At 45.6% G+C, this 27,981-nt stretch overlaps 1 protein-coding gene across 1 annotated transcript in view; it reads left to right on the forward strand.

The window, feature by feature from the left end:
- Nucleotides 1–8,984, forward strand: part of CUEDC2 (CUE domain containing 2) — a 118,413-nt gene extending 109,429 nt beyond the window's left edge. Inside the window, exon 9 of the mRNA XM_085603906.1 lies at nucleotides 8,157–8,984. Within this exon, the coding sequence (XP_085460032.1) occupies nucleotides 8,157–8,303 (147 nt within the window). The 3' untranslated portion in view covers nucleotides 8,304–8,984. The remainder of the gene's footprint in view (nucleotides 1–8,156) is intronic.
- Nucleotides 8,985–27,981: the final 18,997 nt, after the last annotated feature.

Consider the following 27,981-nt stretch of genomic DNA (forward strand, 5'->3'; position numbering starts at 1 on the left):
TTTATTTTACTGCTTACTAATTGTTTTTTTATAGATTCGGAGAATGGCATTCATTTTAATAACTTGTTAATTTTTTAGATTTGGCATTGCTGCTAGCATGGTCTTTGGATTCTTGCTAGTAACTTTTTTCTTTCAGCCATTTTCAGGAGAAAAAAATGAGAACAGTTGTAGCCTGCAGGAAAGCATCCACGTTTACCTCTTCTTCTAGCCCATGACAGTCATACCAAAACGTTTCATAATGAAAAAGACTATACAAGCAAATTATTCTGCTAAGATGTACCAAATCAGAGTATGTGATGGTGCATATCTGCAAGGAGACGAGAAATAGGGATGGTAACAAAATTGTCTACAGATATGGCTAGTCCCTAATCACTAACTATTTAATTTTACTCTTTTAAAAAAAGAATAGAATATATACTGTCTAACAGTGCCGATGAAGGGAAAAGCTGTGCTCTGCGGCAATGTGCACGTAGACCTCCAATCTACCTCTTTCTCCTCCAATATTGTTGCTAACGCAAAGTTATTTCTATAAACTCTCCCAATTACACCCAAATATCCGTGGGCAGCTTATTACAGTATTTTAGATTCCCCTCCCCAGTTTTATCTTTTTTACTGCCAGTGCTTCAGTAACGTAGATTCTGAAGGATACCTCTAACTGCAGATTCCTCACCTTTTGACAATTTCCCATTTGCCAGACTGTATCTGGAAAATTTCAATACAGTGCTCGCGAGCGCTGACCGATCACACCTTCTTGCTCAGCACCGAACCAGAAGTATTGAAGTGGAGCCGCATGTTAAATGGCACCCAGCACGAACGGACATCAGTTCCTTATCCAGTATTAGGGGTGTCTTTCATAGATTTACATGCCTGAATCATTCCCCGTCGTCGAGACGGGAGCCTCCGGTACATAAAAAAGTTATGTCCTATAGACATACATAGAGAAAAATAGGCCTAAGGGCCTCCCCTTAGCAGCCTATCCTAGTCCTTATGTAAAAAGGACCAAACTCTTAGAGTCAGCCAATCAGCTATCACCTCCCTCTAGAACCTTCCTGGCAGGAGCCTCAGTCCCTCAGATTTTCTACCGCACGTTGTGCTAGGGAGTCTCCAACCTGAGTTCTCCTCAGGATTTCTTCAACCCAGATTGTTCAATTTTTTTTTTTTTGGTGACTTTCTTCTTCAAGGATTTCAACGCTGACTACTTCAGGCCTCTTATTGCTGCAGTGAGTGTTTATTTCATCTACAACTCCTGGCATGTCTGAATCCCAGAAGAAAGCCCTTTTCAGGGCTTGCTCTTCATGTGGGAAGAAGAGGCTTCATGTGGACGACAAGCATGACCTATGCTTGTATTGCCTTTATCCGGACCACGTCCCTAAGGACTGTAAAATATGTAGGTCTTTCCCTCATAAGACCTTGAGAGACAGGGAGGGTCGCCTGCTTATCTGGCTGGACAGGCTCAAGGACAGAGAGAGTGTGGTGTCCTCAGAGGCGAGCTTTTCCGGAACCTCTGAAGTCTCCCTGAAGAGGCCGAGAGTTACATCTCCTGGCCCCTCAGACGCTCCTCCTATGAAGACACACAAGAAGTCTTCAGAGGCAAGATCTTCAAAATCTTCAGTGTTTGACAAGGACTCTCTCACTTTCAAGAAGCCTACTCTGTCGGCCACAAAAATTGCGACACCTTCCTCGGCGCAAAAAAGGCCATCAGGACATGTCTCCACAGCGACGACGACCGTGTCCACATCGACAGCGTCGTCTGTCTTCTCGTCGACGACGACTACCCCTTCATCATCGTCAGCAGGTACTCCTATCTCGTCTATTATACTGTTAAAACCGTCGTCGACGTCTAAGTCATCATCGACGACGAAGATTGTGTACCTAGCGCTGCAAGCCTTTTTACCACGCATCCAGAACTCCCAGGTGCTCGTCAGAACGGACAACACCACGACGATGCACTATCTAAACAAACAGGGAGGAACGCGTTCGCTCACTCTATCGCGCGAATCGCAAAAGATCTGGAACTGGCTTGTTCTCCATGGGATCACCCTCAGGGCGGACTATGTCCCGGGAAAGGACAACACCATTGCGGACGCCCTAAGCAGGCAGTAATCCCTCTCCCACGAATGGGAGCTCGACGAGAGTGCACTAACACACGTATTCTCAGAATGGGAAGTCCCAGGAATCGACCTGTTCGCCACCAGGGAGAACGCCAAATGCCCAAGCTACGCAAGCTGGCATCCCCAACCAGAGTCGCTCGGAAATGCCTTTTCCATAGGCTGGTTCAGCGTATTTGCGTACGCTTTTCCACCGTTCCCGATGATTCCCAGGGTCCTCAGGAAGATGAAGGCGGAGCCCTGTACCCTGATCCTGATTGCCCCGTACTGGCTGAGGCAGCACTGGTTCTCGGACCTTCATCGCCTCTCCATCAGGACACCGATTCGTCTAACACAGCACCCGAACCTGCTGACAATGTCCAATGGGCAGGTGCAATTCCCGAACCTGCAATCGCTCAGGTTATCGGCCTGGCTCCTGAGCACAGAGAGTTCTGTCATTTGAACATCCCGCAGGAATGCAGGGACGTGCTAGCAAAAGCAAGGGCGGACAGTACCAACAAAACCTACTCTCTCAAATGGAAACGCTTCTGCGTATGGTGCTCAGAGAAGGGCCTGAGACCACTTCATATCACGCCTGAACAGATATTGCCATATCTCCTGCTCTTGGCACAGTCCGGATTAGCGCATGCATCCATAAAGGTGCATCTGGCAGCAATTTCACGTTTTACCAGGACTTCCAAAGGCCCGTCTCTCTGGTCCAGTAGACTTATCAAACAGTTCCTTAAGGGTCTATATAGGTCCTTTCCGAGACCTCGACTGGTCCCACCGACATGGCACCTCAACTTGGTCCTTAACCAACTCATGAAGCACCCCTTTGAGCCCATTCATCGAGCTTCCATCAAGTACATCTCATGGAAAACGGCTCTGTTACTCGCTCTAACATCTGCCAGGAGAGTCAGCGAGTTGCAAGCTCTCTCCATTCAGGAGCCCTTCATGCAGTTCAAACCGGACAGGGTGGTGCTGAGGACAAATCCCAAGTTCATACCGAAAGTGCCTTCAGACTTTCACCTCAACGAGCCGGTGGTCCTACGTTCCTTCTTCGCAAACCCTACCACGGCAGCAGAAAGGACGCTCCACTCTCTGGATCTCAAACGGTGTCTTAAGTTTTATATAGACAAGACAAAAACCTTCAGAAAGTCATCGCAGCTGTTTGTGGCCTACAGCAGGCCAAGGTTGGGTATGCCTCTAACAAAACAGAGCATTTCAAGGTGGATCTCTTCAGCAATAGCATTCTGCCATGAAGGGGCCGGACGGCCTTTGAGAGACAGGGTGGAAGCACACTCCACCAGAGCGATGTCCACATCAGCAGCGCTGTTCGCTGGAGTGCCGATTTTGGACATCTGTAGAGCGGCGACGTGGAAGTCACCGCACACCTTCTCCAGACACTACTGCCTTGATGCCGAACTTACGAAGGATGCGGCAGTGGGCCAGGCGGTGCTTCGCCATCTATTCCAGTGAGGTGAGCCTTCCAACATCCCGCCATCCTGGTATGCACATTCTTTACTGATTTACTGTTTTGATGTATGCCAATGTTTCAAACTGATATGATAGTAGTGTATTATCTCAAATATCTTTATGGCATGTTACATCAGAAATGTGCATAATGTATTGCTAACTACTCTGATTCAGGCATGTGAATCTATGAAAGACACCCCTAATACTGGATAAGAAACGTGTTACTTACCTGTAACAGCAGTTATCCAGTATTGGTGTCTTTCATAGATTCACATGCAACCCTCCCGCCTCCCCTGGAAGGACTCACGTCTCTCTCTAACTATATTACGCCTACCTAGCTTGGTGCGTACGAAAATCTGAGGGACTGAGGCTCCTGCCAGGAAGGTTCTAGAGGGAGGTGATAGCTGATTGGCTGACTCTAAGAGTTTGGTCCTTTTTACATAAGGACTAGGATAGGCTGCTAAGGGGAGGCCCTTAGGCCTATTTTTCTCTATGTATGTCTATAGGACATTACTTTTTTATGTACCGGAGGCTCCTGTCTCGACGACGGGGAATGATTCAGGTATGTGAATCTATGAAAGACACCAATACTGGATAACTGCTGTTACAGGTAAGTAACGCGTTTCTTTCTTTCCACACCTTTCAATGCAGATCGGAAGCTCCGCTCCATATCTTTGTCTGCCTTCTGAAAAACCCTCAACATTTCTTCAGTGTGGTAGGGAACTGTATCCCCCTCCAAAAACCTAAATGCTTCATACTGAGCCATGACTGCAGGAAGCAGACGTCACACAAAGTGTAACTTTAGTGCCTGGGCTCCAGCTATAACTCTTGAGTCGTACGAGTGCACTCTTTTCTCCCAAAGAGATTCGGTACAGGGAAGCAAAGCTCTAAATCGCTGAACAAAAAATAAGTTGCTTTCAAAGCATTAGGCCACCTCTTGCTCCAATTTGTGGACCAGTCATTAAGTTGCTCCGTGTATGTTCTACTTCTCTATCAAAGTTCCTGGGTAAGTCAAAGTCGAAGTCTAAACACACACTTAAAAAGACTAAGGAGCACTTTACCCCCATCCTGACACTGTAGTTCCAAAGAGCAGGTGCAAGGGCATCAAGATGAACATTGCACCTACTTGACCTCCCTAGCGACAGAACCAATTCCTCAGTTGATCCTGGCATGCCCTAAATTTTCTGGGCTATTAACCCCGAAGCAGACTGGCCTTCAGGGAAGCCATGTTTCAAAATTTCTGTGCAATACAGAGCCCCAAGGAGCCGCAGGTGCTTCTAATCAGATTTGCACAAGCGGGCTCCCCCCGCAACACCATCTGCCCACTTAAGACCAGTTCCTGAGCCCATATTGGCTCTGGTACAGCCTTCCTCACTGGCTGAGAGACCCACAGCAGTTCCCACCACACCAGAGGACGACCCTGTGCCATCACCCATGTCTGATCCCAAACTGACCTCAGCCCAGGCCAAACCAACATCGCGCTATGATTTTGTAGAAGTGCAACCAGTTGTCATTCAGCCTGATTTCAACCTGACACTTCTACCATGATGCAACTACCAACAGAGGCTCCATTCTTGTTCAGTCTCTGACCCTGTGCACGATCTAGGTAGGATTCCTCAAGATACTGATGTAGAAGAGGAGAGATGCTCTGCTTCATCTTCATTATACTGATGATGCATTGTATCTAAGGGCAGTGGGTTGGACAAATCTCCCAAAACCAAACCTGACTCACCACATGGACCACCAATAGAGGAAACCAAGTTAAATGCCCTCAGACATTCTTTAGCCATGGCCTATGACCAAAGAGCCATTATTTCCTTAATGAAACCTTTATTAACTCGTTAATGTCTTCCTGGTAACACTCTGTTCTTGCCCTTCATTGAGCAGACCAGTAGCCTGTCGACATAGCCATGTGCCCAGGTTTTTTTGACCAAACACACTCGAGACCCTCATTCTGCAGACTTTCACTGCAAGGTTAACCCGAACTCTTTTCAGAGCAATTTCCCAAATGGATTGATGCATTTGACAAGATAATGTTTCCTTCTGCATGTTTGTTCTTAAACACTGTAAGCTTGCTGAGCAGTTACACAAGTTTTCTGAGAATTTAAGAACCTCTTTGGAACAACCAATGCATGACAGATAGGATGCAGCAAAGTTTGTTATTCGTGCTGGCTAGGATACTACAAATTGCATTGGCATGCCTGTTGATACCAGCATGGGTTTGAGACCAGCATTGATGAGGCCTACTGGACATCTGGGTGATGTACAGGCACCCTTAATGGATATGGCCTCTGATGGGTCCAAACTTTATGGGGGGAAAAGCGGACTCCATTTTAAAAAGGTAGGTCCAAAGACAACCGAGCTACTGCACAATCCTTTGGACTGCTGACACCAGCAAATGTGTCTTGTAGATACGTCAGAGGGGCTAAGCCTTACCATTCATCCCCCCCCCCCCTCTCTCTCTCTGCGACCCATTTTTCTCCTACGTGAACTAATTTTGTGGAAATATTTGCAAATTCTAATGCAAAAGGTACTTCTTTTGACAAGGAATATTTTCCCCCTTATTTCTTCATCCTGAAAAAGGATGGGGGGGGGGGGGGGGGACGCTGGCCCTTGATTGCTGAATGCCTTCCTATGTAAGGACAAATTAAAGATGTTCATGTTGGCTCATATTGGTCTGCTCTGGGCCCAGAAGACGTGGCTGATGTCTATGGAATTTCAGGATGTGAATTTTCATTTACCACTCTTATAGTCCCACAGATGTTGCCTGCCATTCAAGTTGGGCCAAGAACACTTTCAGTTTGCTGTGGTCCCCATCAACCTTGCCTCAGCCACTTGGGTGGTCATGAAAGTAATGTAGTGGTCACTGCCCATCTTGAAAGATGAGACTACATGTACTACCATACCTCAGCGACTGGCTGCTGAAGGTGCCCGCCACAGTCCATCGTGGGCCATCTCCAAACAGCCAGCCTCAAGACCTCATTGGAATTTTCCATCTAGGAGCTGAAGTCACGCCTGGCTCCTTCACAGAGGATTTCATTCATTGGGGCAGGACTGGATAGGGTGGTGTTTAAAGCCTTCCCTCCCCTACCTCAGGGAGTCTGGGATATTCCGCATATGATCAGTGTTTAGGAGGTCACACCTTGCAGGAAGAGGCTTTGAATTTGCAGTGGTCATCTGATCTACGGCAGACCACTTTCCTTCCTTCACCCACAGCTCATAGTGGTGGCAGATGCATTTCTGCAGGGTTTTTCGGAGTAAAGGGGAGAGCCTTCATTAGATCTATTTGCCACCTATAGGGTTTCTCATTTTATCACCAGATTTATTCAGTATATATGCAAAACCTCTAATTCACGAACTAGTTTTCAGAGACTGTAGAATATAGAACTACGCTGATGATTCCCAGCTGTTTTTCCGTCTTGATGGATCTTCTGCGTCGCAAGTTGAATTTCAAAATGATGCGATTTAATGCTGATTAGATGAGTGCCATTCAAATAAATTTAAATGAAGACAAGGAGGAGAAGGTCCATATTGAATAACAGGACGAACCTATGGAACCAATCTTACTGGCCCACTGAAATGGGCAAAGTGCCCAAACCAACATCAGCTAAAAGTTTGGGTATCCTCATTGACAGCAGTTCAACTATGAATCTACCAATTGGATCAGTGGCATCCAAATGTACATTCTTATTGAAAATGCGGAGAGAAGTTGCATTGCTTCTTACAAAGGAGGCCTGGGTAGTGATAGTAATAGTGGAGATTATTTCAAGACTTAACTTTGCTACCTCAGTTTATTTGGGTCTGCCGGACACTTTTCTTCACAGATTACAAGTAATTCAAAACTAAGCTGCCAGATGAATATTTCAACTCTCAAATTCCACCTGCCATCTTCAAAAACTCTTCACTGGCTTACAGTGAAGCAAATGATTCTTTTCAAAATGTGTTGTAGTGTTTTAAGAGCTTGAGAGGAAAGTGTGCTATTTAGGTTGCCTACCGTCAATGTTTCCTATAGTAGTTAGTCAGTATGAAAACCCTTGTGCTGTGGGGAGCCGCCAACATGAATACAAAATTCTTGAAGAAAAATTAACCTGAAATGCTGAAATTATTTTTTTTATTCTGGCCCAAGACTATAGTTCTGAAAGATTCACGATTGGTTGCTGAATGGCACCCTTTCAGAGATTAAACACTATTTACCAAAGGTATGATCTGCTGTTGGAATCTGAACGGTGCAAAGCCTTTTGCAGTCACTATCAATCTACATGCCGTCATTCTTTCAGTATCCAGTTTTTTTAAACATATAAACAATCTTTGCCATGTTAATCACTTTGACATCTGATTTGTCTGCCTCTCAAGAATCCACAAACGCTGGACACTAGATTTTACCTGCATCTTTAATATTCTGCTTCACAGTATGTTCCTTAGAAAGCAATTGAAGCATGTTGGGTTTTGATGGAAACATGAACTCGTTTTATAAGTTGTAGGATCTGCAGGAAAAAAATGTCTTTGCATTAGTTATTACTTATAGCAATAGTGTGTGTAGAGTATAAGTTACCCAAGGTTTTTCCAATCATCACCACTGTTCATTATTTTCAGGCACCTAAGAAGATGATCCGCTACATTGATAATCAAGTGGTGAGCACAAAAGGCGAAAGATACAAAGACATGAAGAAACCAGAGAGTGATGATATGAAAAAAACCTATGTGAGCTTGAAGCCAGCCAGAAAATACAGATTCCACTGACCCCACTTATGAGCCTAAGGAAACTACGTAACCTAAACCCTCCTGTCTTTCCTGGACTGTTATTTGGATAGATGGCTTTAGTGTGAAAAAAATAAGCGTGAAGTATCCTTGTTGCACGTGCCGGAGCCAATACTTGAACGTTCATAGTGCTAGACAGGTTTATGTGGATTTTTTGTTCGTTTTTGGGCCTACTTCAAGGACTGGAGCATGAACCTAACCACCTGTGATGATGCAAGAAATGTACATTTAGTGTTCCCTTGAGCAGTTGATTCCTGGTAGAAACGTGCATGGTGTACAGTTTATTTAAATTTATATTGTTAGGTTGTTTGAAAATTTGGATTGTGCATGTATGCATGGGGAGCAATAGACAAAAGTATTTCTCAGGTCGTTCGTAGAACAAGGAAAAGGTTTCCATACGAGCACCCCTTGAATGTTGAAGGGGTATATAATGAGGAATCTGAATTTTTAAATTCCCCACCGTGAAGTGACCGTCATTTAAATGCTCTTTTAAACATCTTACAATATTTTAGGGGTTTCTGCTTATGATGTGAAGAATTGTTTGAATTGAGTAGGCCATGGTAAATAACTCTCTAATAAGTAAATGTATTATTTAATCTGTTGCCTTATTGGCTGTTTCATTGTGTGCTTTTAATAAGTCAATATAATGCAGTTTTTCAGAAAGTTGTGTTCTCGTGTTTTTTGGCAGTGCTTCCGAATTGTTGGGTGAAATGCATCCAAAATGTATTATTGTATTGTTCTAATTCTGTTGTGCTGGGCACTGTTTCCGAACTCTGACTGACAGGATTTTGCTATTTCATATTCCGTTTACGACACTGGAACATGTGAACTTGAAGCCAAAATGGTTTCCGAATTATGGTTTCTGCTTCAGGGGCTCTCCAATTAAATTGTAAGCACTGAACCGTCCCGCAGCACACCTTACAGATACCCATCAAATTTTTTCTTCTAGAAGAGCCAGTTGTAAAAATAAAAACAGTTTTATAACTGCCCAGTTCAAAATAAAATGGGCAATTTTTGCATGTTTTTTATGTACAAAAAAAAAAGCTAACTTTAAATCAAAAAAGTAACTAAGTGTAAAAGTGACACGAAAACCTTTTTACAAACCTTTTAAAGGCAAAAGAGAAAAGCAAGATAATGTAGCTAAACTGCAGCATGGAGAGAACCTACGCTCCATCAGCATGCCATCATGCCCTCTCAGTTGCTTCAGTTCTTTCTTCCTCCTAGAGGACAAAGCTCTGCCTTTTTTGGCTTTTTTTCCCAGAATAATCCTTTAACCGCTCTCATCACAAAGTGTTATTTAAGTGTTTTTTTTCTCAGAATGCTCTCTCTTTGAGAAGTGCCCGTCCTGTGGCAAATTAAAAGCTGAAACGGGCCCATGCCATCTGTGTATCCTTTACCTTCCAGACACTCGTCTTCTGAGTGTGAATACTGCCAGAAAATGTCAATAAGAACTCGGAGATACTGAGAAATCAGACTTCCTAGCAAAGAGGTTCTCTGGCGTATCCAGAAATCGCTGTATGGAAGGTCCAGTGAGCATGGAGAAAGGCTCCTACCTCCACTGAGGGAGATCAAGAAAGCGATCAAGGCATGAGAATCCTTGTCGCTCGAGGGGACTTTAAGAACATAAGTCAAGGACGGGTAGAGCTCTTTGTACGCAGTCAAGGTACATGACAGTGAGGGATCCTAGCTATACACAGTAGTAGTTGAAGCAAATTATATTTACTTAATCCTGTAGTCTATCTTGTTCTTAGATCAGGAAAGCCAAGCCCAGAAGGCTGACTCTGCCCTCTGAATATATCAGGGTGTCCTCTACACCTCCTGAAGTGTATACAATGATTGTGCTCTCTGATTTACCACTTTTGTGAAGATTCACTGGTGTGAGGCACTCGTCAACTCGTCCAGTGAGTCGCACCACCACCCTGCAGACTTCTGCTCCATCCTGAAGCCTGTTCTTCCAGAACTTCCTCCTACGCAGAGTAGCCTGATGATCCTCAAGCTCACACAGATCCAGTGGCCCATCTCCATCAAGGTTTGTACTCCTCATAAACACAGGTCATCCAAATTACCTACAGGTAGACATTCTTGCAAGAGATATAGGCTTAGGCATCACCACTTTGACAGTAGATTATTTCACTCTATTCATTTCTATCTTGCATCTGTGACTTCATCCACTTAATTGTCTTCGATCAGGACTTATTGGGGCTGTCCATCAGGAATATGGCTAAAAGCAGATATTCGCACCTTCCATGTAGCACTAGTCGGAGGTGCAGCTAAAATAAATATACCATTCCTACACCCGGCAAAGACCGTAGTCATTTTTTTAATGCTTTATCAAGTCAGCATCCCATCCAATGCTTACTTTTGTGCTAGGCCTTCTGGAGACTGTCATGAACCTCTTCCTAGCTCTGGCATCGGAAAAGGCTAACCCACCATGCCTTTTGAAGAACTACAGGACATCTGAACAGGACGCTCTTTTTCTCAGAGGGTATCCTTCTCTGGATTCAATCATTGTCTCCACATCAAGAAATGGTCTTGCCACTGCACTCTTGTTGACTCTACTTCCAAAGAGAGGCAATGTCTGAATTACCTGGAATACAAAACGTGTGTCACATTGGCTACCTCAATGAAAGCGACAAATATGACTGCTCCAGTTGGGAAAAATGATTGTGGGATTTCCTACAGATATTCGCTGACTGCCTTCCCAGAGAAAGGGTAGAGGACTTTAATGAGGTCATCATGGACAGAATGATGTTCTCAAATCAGATCATTAGTGTTGCAGCATATTCTTCCGATCTGGCTGCACACATATTTCCATGGGTTTGCAACGAGTCAAGCCTGGTGGCTACAACTAACAAATCTGAAGCCTGAAGCGCATCCCCAACCTTGAAAGTTCGGGTAACATTGTCTTTGGATCCCATGCAAACAGGGAAAAGAGCACTGAATGAAAGCAGACTATGTGATGTTGAAAGCCGTTCGATTCGGGGAACAGTAGTACTGGAAATATATCCCAGTAGTGCTCAAACATCTGCAAGAGTGGCAAAAGACTTCACCATATAGGTGCTTAATATTGTGCAGACTTATTACAGTGTCTTATTTAAATCTATTCCACCTGCAATCCCTACAAGAAAACCTCATCTATTTCACCTGGAATAAATACAGCAGGAGCTGGACATCTTGTTGCGAAGTAAGCAGTGGAGAAAGTCCCTGATTTCTAGTCAGGAAGGGGAATTTATTCCTGTGACTTTCTGGTTTTAAAAAAGGGACTCCAGCACAAATTCAGAATCATTCTCTACACCAACTGATTACAAAGAGAGAAATCCTGACCCTCCACCATCTTCCCAGCGTTCAGGAACATGCAGACCTTAATAAAAAAAAATGTTACTACAGTTTGGGCATTTTTTGAAGAGGTAGCCCATTTTTCCTATGGTTTGTGCTCTCAACCTACTTCCACCTTGTGGTGGAAACCAGTGTGAAGCCCATGGGTGATCCAGGAAAGCTATAGATTTCTGAAAAGAAGCAAAATTCTGAATTCAACAAGGGGTCTTGTGTGTAGATCCTCAAGGTTTTCTCAGAGAAACCAACTTGAAATAAATATTGAAAATGAGTAGGAAAAAACTGCCATTTGTGACGTTTATAACTTTTTGTCATGATGGCCAGTTTACAAAATCAATATACTATTACTTCTGCTAAGCCCTTTTGGTTGTGGGGTTATATAGGGTTTGTAGATTCTCCAACAACCCAAGGTACACAGAGCCAACAACTGAGCTGCACCGTACCATGTTTTGTCATTGTGTACAGAGTATAGATCAATTCCCATGGTGAAATATGTAGAGTAAAAATGGGTATCAAGGAAACCTATGTATTTCTGAAATGGGCACAAGATGTGGAGTTTAGGAGCAGTGTTTATTTGTACATCTCTGAATTTGTGGGATCCCCTTATTAGCATATGATATAGAGGGTATTTTTCAAGATGTCTTCTTTCTTGCACACTGGCTTACATTTGGAAGGCACAAATGTAGCGAATTTGGATTGGTAGTAACAAATGTCTGATGAAAAGGGTACCTTACTTGTGTGCCCGAAGCCTACCTACACAACAGGAAATGGGTAAAAACACAACATGGACACCACATTTTTCCACTTAAAACTGACCCTTTTTATGTCTCGCCTGACACAGCGCATGCGCTGGTCTGGCGAGACTTTTAGTGAGGGCTCAAAAAATGCTACCATGGCCAGCCTAGAGCTACAGTGCATGTGTGCGGGCTTAGGAGCAGAGGCACCATATGGCAAACCTAGTCATGCTCATTAAGCGCCCGCGATCACTTTCGCAGCGCCCCTTTGATGTTCTGGTTCAAAGAACATCAAACATCAAAGAACATGTTGTGTTAATGCTTTGCTGTGCCCGTTTGACTTACAATGTGCTTTCTCTTTCCACAAACTCGATGTTTGTGTTCCTTTATTTTGAGATGCTTTTAGTATTACTGTTTTGTGACTTGACTTAAGGAACATTAAGGAAATGTTACTGTGAAACTGGACAATAAGTTCAGTGTTTATTTCTGATCGCAGCTGCTGCTTCATGTCCGTTGCACCATTCAGGGAGTCCTTTCGTTGGTGCTTTCATGAGGACATGATGAGGAAGCTGGAAACTTTTGGCACATTCTCTTTAAAAGCACAGCATGTTGGCGACTGATTAGTCGATTAGACCTATGTAGCGCTTTAGGCCTCAAAGCGCTATGGTGGGTGAAGCAGTTATAACTCATGAAATATGGGGTGCAACTCACAAGGAGGGGGCAGGTTTGAGTGCACATTGGCTGCAATCGAACTCTTAAGATGATGGGCTGTGTGTATCCATTATCAGCACTCAGTCTTCACTAAGTGATCTTGTTTTGTTGTTGTGTCAATGCTTTGCTGCGCCCGTTTGACTTAAAACGTGCTTTCTCTTTCCACAAACTCTGTTTGTGTTCCTTTTTGAGATGCTTTTAGTATTACTGTCACACACACACAACCACACACAACCACACACACAACCACACACCACCACACATGCACCCACACAACCACACCCACACCAACCTCACCCACACACATACCCACACACACACACAACCACACACAACCACACACACACACAATCACCCAACCACACATCCACAACCACACACACCACACACAAGCACAACCACACACATCCACACCCAACCACACATCCACACCCATCCACACCTAACCACACACACACAACCATACACACACACAACCACAACCACACACACAACCACACACATCCACCCACACACACACAACCACACACACACATCCACCCACACACACACAACCGCACACACAACCGCACACACAAAACCGCACACACACAACCGCACACACATCCACACCCAACCACACATCTACCCACACACAACCACACGCACACACACCACACACAAACATTTTGTGCCCTAGCTCAGCCGGCACATAGGAAAACCTAGCGAGCTATGGGGTGGACACGGGGGGTGGGGGGGGGGGGTGGGGGGGTGGGGGGGGGGGGGGGGAGGACCGAGGGAGGGATTGCAAATCCAAACTTAATGGAAGAAGAATGCGAGATCCATGAGAATCTTGAGGGTGAGGGGGGTTAACTTTATAAGCAGGCAGCGGATTTCCCCAATAGACGACCGTACTTGTAAGCAATGTAAAGATGTAACATATGGCTAAGTGGCGCCGCCCGGCCTCCGGGATGTGGGCAGTACGGCTGTGTGTATCGCACGGATGTATGACTGAGGGGGGCGAGAAATCTGCGTTAATGGCATTTATCCTGAGTGTTATACAGTATATTGGGACCTGCAATAAAAATGGCTTGACAAAAAAAAAAAAATAGGAAAACCTAGCGAGCCTGTACATTTTTTTAAAAGTCTCTGCCTGTTTTTTCTGGGTACAGCTGAAGGAATTGCCCAGATGAATTGGGCTTTTCCTCATAGTTCCTAGTCTCTGGAATGGAAGCTATTTCTAGAGGTTGAGAGTCAGACACAAACATGGGTGAGGAGACCTTTCCCCCTGGCGTATTGTCTGTTTCCTGCTACTTAAACAGATTGATGTGATAAATGTATTCACCCTTATGCCTGTGTGGTATCTCCAGCTTATAAATTACACATGTGATTTGGGAGACTATTTTATAGGGTATGTGCCAGGAGTTTGTCTGAAGAGGGAAGTAACACCAGGACTTCGTCCCCCACCTGTAGTTCTCGCACGTTACTGATTTTTATCATAAGTGGTCTTCTGTTTGTCTTGGGCTTTCTCTAGGTTACTTCCACCTCCTCCCATAGTCTATGCATGTTCTCATTGAGGCTGGTAGCATATTCTAGTAGTCCCAACTGCTCGTCCTCTTCCCACAATTCAGCTGTCATGTCCAGCAGGGTCGGGGATTGTCTCCCAAATACCAGTTCAATGCGACTGTACCCAGTTGACGTTTGTACATGGGAATGCATATAACACTAAGGGAAGCTTTCTGTCCCAATACCTTCCAGTGTCTGATATCAATTTTTTTAAGATGGACTTCATGGGCCTGTTATACCGTTACACAAGACTGTTGGTCTGTGGATGGTAAACTGAGGTCCGAATCTGGGTTATACCTAGGATGATACACTTCATCAATTTAGTGATGAATGCAGTTCCCTATGCGGTGAGCAACTCCTCGGGGAAACCCACTCTTGAAAAGAATGTAATCATCGCATGGGCTACTGTGGTCATACTAGACTGGGGATGGCTTTTGGATAACTTGTTACGTAGTCGACAAGGATATAGTGATCTCCACATACCAATGCTACCAGTGGAACAACCAGGTCCATGCCTACCCGGTAGAAAGGAACATCACTGACAGGCAGTAGTCAAATTAGCCTTCAATATATGGGCTGGGTTGGTAACTTGGGATTTCTCACATGCCACACCGAATCTTCTAATGTCAGAAAACACTCCTGGCCAATAAAATCGCCCCAGCAAATACTCCTCAGTATTGTCACGACCATAATGACCCCCCTGGCTATGAGCCAGATGTTAGACTTGCTGCTGGAAAGGAAGGGGCACCACCTATTGGCTTAGACATTGTTTCCTTTCCTTTCTTTACTTTACAACAGTCCCTGTAGATACTAAAGTTTGGGCCTACCTGGCCACTGGAATACAACACTACCTGTCCCCATGCTAGGGTGAGGTTTTGATCTCCCTTCTGGGCAGGACTGAACTAGGCACGGTTCCCTCGGTATCAGCTCTGGAGGAAGAAACGGGAAAGCATGAGATTCACCCGCCAACACACAGCCGATTATTCAGGCTTTTCTCTTGATGCGTGATTGTCTTGTGACTCTTACCCCTTCTATCTTCACCAGGCTACTTCACTTTCCTGTCCCTCAACGGAGCTGAGAAACGTAAAGTCAGGATAGATAGGCCCTATTATCATCTCTTTCACCATCTGGGGTGTAGCGCTGACCTTTAGGTCTTCAGGTTGACTTTTCTAATGGATAGTGGCTGACGCTAAAGGGTAGGTCTTACTATCTTCCATGAACATGTAATGACTACGGTTTACCTATATACCCACTGCTCAGGTTTCACCTTTTCCATGCTTACAACCGAGTGTCTACACCCTGAATATACCAATACCATTTTTATCAGCCCATTCACTTCTAAGATTTTCCAATACCTTCCAGGACTACCATCTGCCCAGAGGACATCTCATTGGGTTCTGCCGAAGGTGCTTTCTGTGGACAGTTACAGACAATATGGCCCCATTCTGCGCAGTGGAAGCACTGGCGACCCTGATTAGTATCCCTCCCTTGTGACCTAAAGAGTACCCTAGGTTCAGGAAGGGGCTACGGAAAAGGTTTAGGAGTGGAGCTCCTCCAGGTGGGGTTTGTAGAGGGTCCTGTTCTCGGTTGGGTGGCCCTAAAGTCGGGTGGCCTACGGAAGGCACATGCTGTGTCATTGCCAATGCTGACACTCAGTTTGGAATGTTTTTATCCAGGTTCTAGTGGACCCTCGAAGGGCTTCCAGAAACTGTTCCGACAGTATTTTGTCCATGACATCCTCATGGGTGGTGCCCTCTAGCTTGAGCCAGCAGATCTCCAAGTCCTGGATCCGATAGAGTGCCCGGGGGTGAGCAAAGGTATCTGGAAGGTTTCGGAAATCTGAGGTGGGTGTGTTTGTGTGTGTGTGTGTTTGTTTGTTTGTTTTGAGGGAGGAGGCTACCTGCTGCATTTTGTAGGGTTTGTAGTCATCTGCCTAGTTGAGTGAGAGAGTACTTTAGAGTCTGGGTGAGTGAGGTGCCAATGGGTTTAAATCGGTAGGTGAAGATGAAGTGGTGGCATGTGTATCCCTACTACCTTGACTATCTGCTGTCTACCTATGTGAAATTCCTGTGAAAGTACACCTAAGCTTCTCCTACCTGTTCATGTCTCTGTCCTCATGAAAGTCCTGACTAATCCTGTTTTTGCAGCGTGAATCTTTCTGGAGTTACTATGCTGTGCATTATTCCGCGGTCTGGTGGTTGGGTCTGGATTCGTACTCTTTCTTTTGTCTTTTTTTTTTTTTTTTTTTGTAGCCCAGGTGGGCGTCGACGTCCCACCATTTGGTGCACCTCTCGTGACGGGGTGCCATTTTCAGATTCTTTTTTCCACCGTTGGGTCTGGATCGTCACCGTGAAGCTCCAGAGTTTTTGGGCGAAGAAAGAAGAAAAAGCACGAGTTTCATCGAAGAAGAAGTTGAGGAAGACTACAGAAAGGAAGAGCAACAAGCCGGGACGACGAAGAAGGAGGAGAACCTCGAGATCTTCGACGTCCAACGGAGAATGCGCACTCAGGGACACTGAGCGCAGGAATGGACAAAACACCTTTTAAATTCTGCCGTAACTCCCACCACAAATACGCGCAGAAGGACCAACATCCGGTCCGCAACCTTTGCCTGCCAGTTGACCACGAGAGCAAGGACTGCAACGCCTGTTCGGCCTTCACACCGAAAACGCTCCGGGTGAGAGAGAGACAGAGGAGAGCCAACTACAACATGGAGGGCAAGGGGAAGGCCCCAACACTGTACGAACTGGGCCTCTCCACCGACGACGAAGACCATGTCGCCGAAGGACCTGATGACTTCACGGTCGCAGAGACCGATAAGAAAACGTCTGACAAGGTAGGAGAGTCGTCGAGCACTAAACCCTCGACAGGGCCCAGAAAAACAGAGTCAGACTCTCGAAAAACAGTCAAAGTCCTCGAAAGGAACACCGGCGCTGAAAATTTCGACGACCGCGAGTGGGTCCAAGGACGAAAGGACCGGCGGATCCTTCGAGAAGGACTCCCAGGTGCCGAAGACTGCCGAAAGGCAAAGGTCGTCGAAGCAAGGCCAAGAAAGTGGGAGTTTGACTTCGAAAGATAGTCGCGTCGACACAAGCTCCGTCGAAAAAACCGGCGCTCGACATCAAACACGCCTCCAAAATGGAGAAGAAAAAGAGGAGGCTCGAAGCAGAGATGGAGAGCATCCTTCAAAGGAAAAGGGAGTTCGACGAGAAGATGAAAACATTCTCTATCCCAACGAAACCACTGTCGATCATCGTCGAGGAACAGGAGGAGTTCGACGCAGAAGAACTGTCGAAGACTCCCGGAGAGGAAGAAGAAGACCTTTACTATGAGGGTGAAGAATATGAGGAACAACAATCAAACTACGGCTCGGCGCCGTCGACGACGCAGGACCTGGAGTGGCAGGACCTCGATGCCAAAAATCCAGAAGAGCCTGTGGAGACTTACCATTCAAGGCCTTCGCCACCAGATGACATAGGGGCTTACAACATGGTAGTCAAAAGCGCGGCTGCAGCTTTTGGTGTTAAACTGGAGGAAGAAAAGCCTAAAGCAGACTTTTTACTGGAGACACTGCTCCCTATCCAAACTAGGAGCCAGTTCCTCCCCATGCCCCAGAGTGTCATGAACCAGGGGAACGAGGCGTTCAAGGACCCAGCAACATGCAGGTCCATCACACCTAGGACGGAGAAAAAATATAAACACTCCTCCCAGGACCCTCCATACATAAAAGGATCCATCACAGCAGATTCAATCATTGCATCTACTGCCAGGAAGAGGGCAAATGTCCCAGCAACCTCTGGACCACATCCAGACAAGGAAAGCAGGAGGATGGACCTGACGGGGAGAAAAATAGAGAGAAACGCGGCAATGCACTGGCGCATGGCGAACTCCAATGCCCTACTGAACAGGCACCAGTACCAACACTGGGAAGAAATGGGGGAACTGATGAAGCACCTCCCCGAGCAATACCAACAGAGCTGCGCATCTAGTGGAGGAAGGAAAGAATATAGCAAACTCTTGCCTTAAAACAGCGTTGGATGGAGCAGAAACATCAAGCAGGCTGATGGCAATTGGAATAACAGAAAGAAGGCAAGCCTGGCTCAGGATTTCAGGCTTCAAGCAAGAAGTACAGAACAACATCCTGAACACCCCTTTCAATGGAGAGACGCTGTTCGGGGCACCGGTGGATGAAAATCTCACCCAGCTCAAAAAGGAGAACTAAACAGCAAGGTCCATGGGGGCCCTGCAATTCAGAGGAATGAGAAGAGGTACCCCGACACGGAGACCTTACAGAAGAGGAGGAAACCAGCCGGGAACGTCACACCAAACATTCCAGCAGGCCCATCAGGGCGACAATCCCGGGCAGCAGGCCCAGCAGAAACAACACTGGCAATACCAGCCTCGGGGCCAGTCCTTTTGGAGCAGGGGGAACGGACGAGGCCAGAGACGCTGAGGGGGAGACCAACCCACCTCAAAGTGACTTCACACGGGAAAGAGTGCTCACCCACAAAAACCCTCCGAGGGTGGAGCACAAAAGATCAAAGACGAGAGGGTTACACAGACCAAACGCCAACGAACATGCAACACCAGTAGGCGGCAGACTGAGACGTTGCCTTCAAGAATGGGGCGCACATATGGACAAGCGCAGAGTGAGGGGTCTGTGGACTCCAGCGGATGCAGTCAGACACATCAACTACCTGGAGTTGAAGACTGTATTCCTAGCCCTGAAAGCCTTCCAGAAAAAACTGTACAGCCAGAAGGTGTTGATACAAACAGACAATACAACAACGATTTTCTACATCAACAAGCAGGGAGGAACAGTCATTTCCCCTATCCAACCTGGCGCAGGAGATTTGGAGATGGGCCATCCCACTCAAAATAGACCTGCTGGCCATTCACCTACCGGAGAAGGACAATGTGGAAGCAGACTGGCTCAGCAGGCAGACTTCGGCGTCCCACGAGTGGGAGCTCAATGGGCAGGAAACGCAAAGGCTATTCAGAAGGTGGGGTACACCGACAATAGACCTGTTTGCAACACACCAGAATGCAAAATGCCAAAGCTTCGCATCCAGACAACCAGAAAAACAATCCAAGGGGAATGCCCTATGGATAAGCTGGTCAAAAACATTTGCCTACGCTTTTCCACCAATACCACTGATACACAGGGTACTCAACAAGTGCAGGATCAGCAACATGACGCTGATCCTAGTGGCACCACAGTGGGCAAGACAGACCTGGTACTCGCAAATAGTGGAGATGGCACAGGGACCACCACACAAGTTCACCAAAAGAAAGGACTTACTCTCCATGCAGAACGGAGAGGTTCTACACCCAGAACCAGTGAGCCTTGGCCTAGCGGCATGGCTCCTAAAGACATAGAGATTGCACACCTTAGGCTACCTCAAAGCACTATGCGAGTGCTCCGGGAAGCAAGGAGACCGACGACGCGGAAATGCTATGGGGAAAAATGGAAGCGGTACACACATTGGTGCAGGAGACATAAACTGCAAAATAAGATGACCACGGAATCAGCGGTGCTAAGATACCTCACGCACCTACTAAAGGCTAAACTATGTTCATCCTCACTAAGGGTACACCTCGCAGCGATTGTTGTTGCCTGAGGGGAGACGGGTGAAAGTTTCTTTACATCAAGAGTTGTAAAGAGGTTCCTGGAGGGGGCAAAAAGGATAGTGCCACCAAAACGGATGCCGCCGCCGGCGTGGAACCTCAACTTAGTCCTAACGGAACTTATGAAGGCGCCCTTTGAACCCATTCACAAGGCCTTCCTTCAAATGCTAACAATGAAGACAGCCTTTCTGGTGGCAATAACCTCGCTGCGCAGAGTAAGCGAGCTGCAAGCGCTAACGCTGCAAGAGCCCTACATCCAGATACACAAGGACAGAGTCGTAATGAGAACGGACCCACACTTCATGCCGAAGGTGGTGTCGGCATTTCATATGAACCAGACAATACAAATACCAAGCTTCTTTCAGAACCCTACCACAGGTGCAGAAAGGGCACTGCACACTGGACGCTAGAAGGGCGGTGATGCACTACAGTGAGAGAACCAAGGAGCACAGGAAAACTAAGCAGTTTTTTGTGTCCTTCGCAACCAGCTTCCTGGGTAGGTCAGTAACAAAGGGCACCATCGCGCGATGGATCGCACTCACGATACAGTTCTGCCACAAACAGGCAGGGCAAGAACTACCAGAAAGGGCACGGGCCCACTCCACAAGGAAGAAAGGAACAACAATTGCTTTTCTGGCAAACACACCCATTCAAGACATATGCCTGGCGGCAACATGGGCTTCAGTGCAAACGTTCACTAAGCACTACTGCGTGGATATACAAATGAACAAGGAAGCACAAGTAGGACAAAAGGTGCTTCAACATATATTCAACGACCAACGCTCATCTTCCACCCAGCCGCCACAAAAGTGACAAACCGCTACAAGATCGATGCACAGCATAGTGAATCCAGAAAGATTCACGCTGCAAAACAAATAGTTTCTTACCTGTCGGTGTAGTTTTGCAGCTTGATGATCTTTCTGGATTCATTAGCGAACCCTCCCACCTCCGCCAGAAAGATGAGGATGGAGAAGAGGGGGGAAAGACAGAGAATGGAGAACAAAGAGGTTTTGAAAAGAAATATGAGAAAGGATAAAATTGAGAAGAAATACGGTTAATGGCCTAGGGTTCAAAAAAAAAAAAAAAGAATCCGAAGATGGCGCTCCGAGGTGGGACTTCCGCAGGAAGCAGGACAACGTCACGAGAGGTGCACCAAATGGTGGGACGTCGACGCCCACCTGGGCTACACAAAAAATAATGCACAGCATAGTGAATCCAGAAAGATCTTCAAGCTGCAAAACTACACCGACGGGTAAACTATTCAATACTTGCCAAGTGAACCTATATTAACGCCTTCCGTTGCTAGTTACTTGAAGCTCAAGAAAAAGTATCCTTCATGTGCTTCAGTGCACTCACTGTGCTAAATCCAACTCCTTCCAGTTTGTGGATGCAAGTTGGGGGTGTCAGAGAATACCTTCCAAGTCTTCATTCCTCGAACTGAGTGAGCATATGTTAATTGGCATTTGTAAAGTGCGTAATCACCAACGGTCTCTTAGCACTTATGAGAAAATTGCAAAACCCTACCAGCAGTTACCTGTTAGTGCGCCTACCTGGTCAGAGCACATCTTGTACCCAAGCCTGTGTGAACAACAGTGTCTTAAGCTTTTTCATGAATGGAAGGAGAGAGGCATCCCTATGCAGACTTGCCTCGGATGAGCTGAGCTCACGTCCTGGCAAGCAACTCCTTAGGCAGTCCTTGATGTATTCTGGTGCCTGCCCAAAGAGAGCTTTGTGTGTAATGCACAGGCCCTTAAACCTGGCCCGCTTCTTAATTGGGAGCCAGTGCAGCTGCTGCAGAAGTGGTGTGGCATGTGAGCATCTTTAGAGTTTAAAAATTAATCTCACTGTGTCATTCATTACTACTTGCAGCTTCTTTCAGCACACACACTTCCAAACAGCCCTGCTCTCTCCTTGAGCACAGGGATGTAAAACACCATATACGGCATAATGCCAATATTTAGAAGCAAGAAGGAGGGACGTTTAAAAAAAAAAAAGAAAATCAGAGGAATTTATTTTACTTGCATTGATTTGGAGTTGTATGTGGTTTGAAATATCACGAGTCACCCTGCTGAGATAGGTGTGTTGGCACGTATGACATGGAAAGAGGTGCATGCAAATATTCTTTAAGCGCAGAAACACTTTGGTAATGGAGCCTACATGCATAGGGATTCTATCTAGCACTGTAAGTGGGATAAAAATGTTTGAGAGGGTACTCCAAAAAAGGCATGGGCATAGAAGTGTAACTAGAAATATTTTATTAGAGGCGCCGCCTTAGTAATACGAAACACCCTACGTATATGATTATAATACCTTCATCAGCTTCATCCAAATTATTTTCCGGGAAAAATGCAAGTACTCCAGAGGTCCTGCATACATCCCCCCACCCTCCCCCCAAAAAACTCAGTGGGGAGCCACGGAGAATGGCCAATGGGTCAAGGGAAAAGCGGGTCAAAAAAGTTTGGGAACCACGGGCCTAAGCTCTTCATGACAGAAACCGGTGTGGGTGTAGTACCCAACTCTTCTACCTTTGAAACTAAGGCAAACATGCTAGGGAATACTGCCTAAGTTGTCTAAAGTAATAACCCAAACAAATGTCCCGTGGGACTCATTCATTGACACTTTTGCTTTGGAAGTGTTAAAACTCTATTATTAACTTATACCACTGTTACAGATTGGGAGATGGACTTGGACTGGTGTTGTCTGGTTGAGCAGGTCGTGTATCAAAGTAGGGGTTGTCCCAAGAAATGGTGAAGGATCTGGGATGGGTGGTGTCTGTACAGAGGTTACTAACTGGGAGGGTAATCGGGCTGGGGGTTGTGTGTATTATGTTTCTGGAGATCTACTACACTTGGGGTGGATGTTAGTTCTTGGTTCGCTGACCTTTTAAAATGTGTATTAATGCTTATATAGAGGCCTACGATTTTGTCCATTCTTCTTCAACTGTATACTGTGCGAATGATCCACTGCGGTCTTGTTTACCGAGCAACTGCTTAATAAAAATATTTAAAATAAATATATATATATATATTTATTATTAACTTGTATCATTATTTAATGTTCTTGAAAAAGGGTTCAGTACACTATCTTGTTGGATGATGATTTTCTCATTTTTAGTATAAGGACAATATACATTTCCTTATGTATCAAAATGCGTGCAGACGACGCAGTGCTCAGACAGTGAACAAATATACATACGTCATAGAACAAGACACTGACCAGAGTCCAAGTTTGCACATGATTTTATGTCAAATAAACATAAACTGAGATCCTGTTTGTTCATATATGGTATCTCCTGGAAAACCATACCATGTTTTTGAAAGCAACTTAAGGGGATATCCGTGTTTCAACCCATAGTTACTTTTCAGATCTCATCAGGACAAAAGTCGTCTGACTAAACTTCCCTAGAAACTGTGGAATCTTGGGACCTTCAAAAAGGCATACTCTAATACTTGCAAGAATATTAAAAAAAGAGTCTTCATTCTATACCAGACCGCTTGGTTAGTCTAATAGTGCGGGTAGGGTAAACAAATTATTTAGAAGAAGTACACCTGTGTATTGTGTGGAGAAAGTGGTCACACCTACACATAGGCTGGCTGAGGTGGGCACTGGGGACAGTAAACACGACTCTCCTGCCTGTTTTTCTGCTTAGAGCAGATTCTACATTGACGACATTGTCAGGTCTTTTTTAGCTGTTTCAGGATTGCGGTCGGCCAAGTGCTGATTCTACGTCCTCCAGAGCATATGAAGTGGAGGCTACAGCTTCTGTAACAGCAAGAGTTTCAATGATAGTAGAGTGAAAGTCAAGGAAAGACATGACTCTTCCTGTGGTTGTCTGACAATAAATAACATATGCATTGAATGTTGACATCTGCATCAGTTTATTAACCGGTTTTTATACCAAGTGCTGGGTTTACGGCTCACTGTGTATATGGCTGAAGAACCTGGTCCTTCCTATCCACTCTGCCCATGTACTTGTTGTACTCCAGTATATAGGTGGGCTTGTGAACTTTCTGACTGGGGAAGTGATCTCATCATGAATTGGTGTGAGCAAATACACATCACGCCTTTCAGAGAACTTGACTACGGCAGTTAGTTGGAATGCACCACAGTGCTCTGGGATTTTTGGAGCTTCTTACAAACAAGCTCCTGCAGGAATCCGTTGCGGCGACAATGAACGGGACCTCATGCCATTGTGCCAGCTCTGTACAGCTCACTGAATGGCTCTACTCCCGTTTAGACGTTATCCACATAAAGGTTATCATAACCTTTGTGAAAGAGTGTCTGGACAAGCTCCCATACAGTCTTGCCTGTGACTCCTAGCGTGGGAGGGCAACCTACAGGGTTTAGAGTGGAGTCCTTCCCTGTATACACTCTCAAGCTATACATATAGCCAGTAGAGCTGTCACGCAGTATGTACAACTTGATGCCATAGCGAGCTATTTTGCTTGCAATTTACTGCTTGAACAGCAGCTGCCCTTTGTACAGGATCAAGGACCTGCGAAGACGGGTGTTACCCAAACCATGCATGACTTATAGGACTGCAAGCTTCGTTGGTGCACTAACCCCATTTTCAGGGAAAGGCTCCAAAACTTTTCAACGCCTCAAGTGAAGTGGGAGTCCACTGGAGTGCCTTAGACTGAGACCCTGGAGTGCCTACATTCTCCCTCAGAAATTGTTCACCACTCAAATTTGTTTGCTGCACAATTTGCTCAAAGAAGTTAACATCTAAAGTGATGGACGTAGTCAATCGGCTGTATCGACTTTGCATCCAGCATCACCAGTGAGCACCAGAATTCGTAACTGAACTAAATTGAGGAGCTTGCAAGAGAGTACTCCATCTATGCTTGCCGCAACACGTGTCTACTCTCTGGGTTGGTCTAACTTGCTACAGTCACTCCACTGCACAGACTGTGCTTGCGGAGGGACAGCACGACTGCCATCATCCTGTTCTTTCAAATCACTGGAAGACAAGTCCTTGGGTGGAACTCCGACGACTGAAAAATCACTTCCAGATTCTGCTCCATTTTCCTCTCCCTCAGATGCTGTCTCAGTATTTTTGGGTGATTTGAAGATCTAATACTGTCTGGGCATAGCTTTCACCTCAATAACACTATTATAGCAACCGTATAGGGAGGGTGATATGACACAGACGTGGTTCTGTATCGGCCTCGCCCTTTTGTGGAAAACAAAAATCATCATCCAGTGCCTTTGTATCCCTCCCAAATGTCGGCAAATGGTCGACAGACACACTGCGGAGGGGGTGCAGGTGTCAGCCGTTGGCTGACACCAGCACCAAATTGGTTAGAGTCCACCCCAAGAACTTTCTTCTACTATTCATATATCTCAGCAGTGCATCACAGTTGTATATCATAGTACCCCATTATGCCTTCAGTGTGACTAGCACCCATATATTAGTGTCCCATAATCCGATCACAAGCACACCATAATATACGATAACCTTAGACCCCCTTCCAGCGTTAAAGGCCCCAGTCGAGGGCCTTTAACCAAGAAGCGGGCCTTTAATGGCTGGTGGCTATTAGAATATTCTGTCCCTAGAGGGCAGAATGTTTGAATTTTAAAACCAAGGCCTCACGGAGCCCAAGGGGGTTGAAATCCCCTCGGGCTCCGGGAGGCCTTTGTTAAACATTGGAATGTTCATGTTCCGGGCTTCTACCGGCCATTAGAAACCCGGAGCACTCCATTGTTTTCAATGGATCTCCCAACATTCCAATGTTCTAATACACTGGTATCCCTACATAGCTGTTTTTCATCTCAATCCAAGTCATAGCACTACCAGTACATCTCACATATCTGCAGCACTCCTCGCGTGCTACGCCATGGGTCCTCAGTTGAACCACCTGTCAATCTGATGCTGAAACCTGCAGAAATCATTGCAATGCCAACCCTCCCCCTGCTATGTAATCACTGGACACCAGTCTGCTCTGTCGGTCTGCTTAATGGCCCTAAAGCACTCCTCATACCGTAGTACAGGTCCCCTATGCCACATTATATAACTACATTTGCAGGCAGCTGGTGCATTAGCCCACAGCACAAACCGATTCCTGGGTTAACTAGAGAAAAGTACTTAACATAAGACTGGTGCCAAATTAAAGTATTTGCACGCATTTCTATTGTGCAAGGCTGAAATACGTTTACAATGCAACTAACACCTTTCTGACCAGCACAGATGAACAATGAAGACCGAGTAACATGAACATCTTACTATAGAAAAGCTGAAAGATTTAGAACTGCTACAGCAATGTCAAAACGAAAAAGATCTAAATGAAACGAGGCTTTTTATTGATCTCTCTGGCTATCCACTGCAGTTTCATTACATTTTGTGGCAATTAATACACACTAAACTGGGCAAAAAGAAGAGGGTTCTGCCAATACATGCTGAAAACACAGACAATATGGGGCAGATTTACAAGCCCCCTGCACCACTTTTGCGTCATTTTTCCCATGTTAAAAGTGACGCAAAAGTGGCGCAAGGGGCTTGTAAATCTGCCCCTATGTACTGAAAATGAAGATGTTTATTGCGAATTGTGAGTGGCGAGTCACCAAAATTAACATTTTACATGACCCAGGAAATGCTAGCTGAAGGTGGCATGTGAATAGAAAGGTAACCTGACGTGTTAGTTGGAGTATTTATGCACTGCCAGGGTAGATAGCTGATGGCTAATAAAGAAAGAGGATTCCCAACTTGACCCTCCTACCCCAGCCTGGTCTAAAGCGAATGCGTTTGTCCACAGTCTGTGTTTGCTTGTATTAAAGCACACACGAAAATATTCAGCTGCCTCCTTGCCACAACCAGTTACACTGACATAGCACAGCCTCTGACAGACCAGTAGACTTGCTCATCTGCCTGCTCTAAACATAGGAAGACCTAGAGGCACTCTGTAGACAGAGAGCTCCATACCCATGCACCAAGCATTATAAAATGTGTGCATTGACTTCACAAGTGGCAGACACCTGCTTATTGTAAACTTTTCCTCCCTCTGCACATCTAAGTGACGTACAGAAAGAGGAAATCACCACCCTTTTTAAATTCTTTATTACCCAGTAGGAGGCTGCTGATGCTAAGGGTCCAATATAGGGCAGGGAGGTCTCACCTTAAAAGCTTCCATTTTGCTGTGAAAGGCTGGAGCAAGGATTTCAACTCCATAATGTTAACACAGCTCTTGGATGCACCCTAAGAAAATTGAGTCAGGGGTCACAGGCTTAGTTCCAGGGGTAGCAAAGGGCAATCCAGGGGTCGTGGGTGCAACGCCCAAATGATGCCCGTTGGCATACATGGTGCTGTAGAATATGGGAGACTATGGTAGCGGAAAGATTGTCATCATACACCAGCACAACAAGAGGCTTTCACATGGGCATGGCAGGCAGCCCCGAATTGTATGGGAAGGGAACATTGAGAGACCACATATCCTCCCAGCTTGAAGTCTCTTAAACGATTTGATTAAAGGGCTGTGACCTATCCAAGTGGTGAGAGACATTTATAAATGCAAGCTCTGGAGGTAATAGGTGGTGTACGTCATACAACTGCAAACCAGAGTTCATATGGGTGGAAGGAGGGGGTGTTCTCTTTAGAACAATAGTTAACTGAATGTGCTTTGTTGAAATGTATAAAATGGCAATCAATAATTGAACTGGTGAAATGATTTGCCAGGTTTCCGAAGAGACTGATGTAGATTTATATGAAAGCTAAT

This window comes from Triturus cristatus, chromosome 1_2 (assembly GCF_964204655.1).
Source record: "Triturus cristatus chromosome 1_2, aTriCri1.1, whole genome shotgun sequence".
Lineage (NCBI taxonomy): Eukaryota > Metazoa > Chordata > Amphibia > Caudata > Salamandridae > Triturus > Triturus cristatus.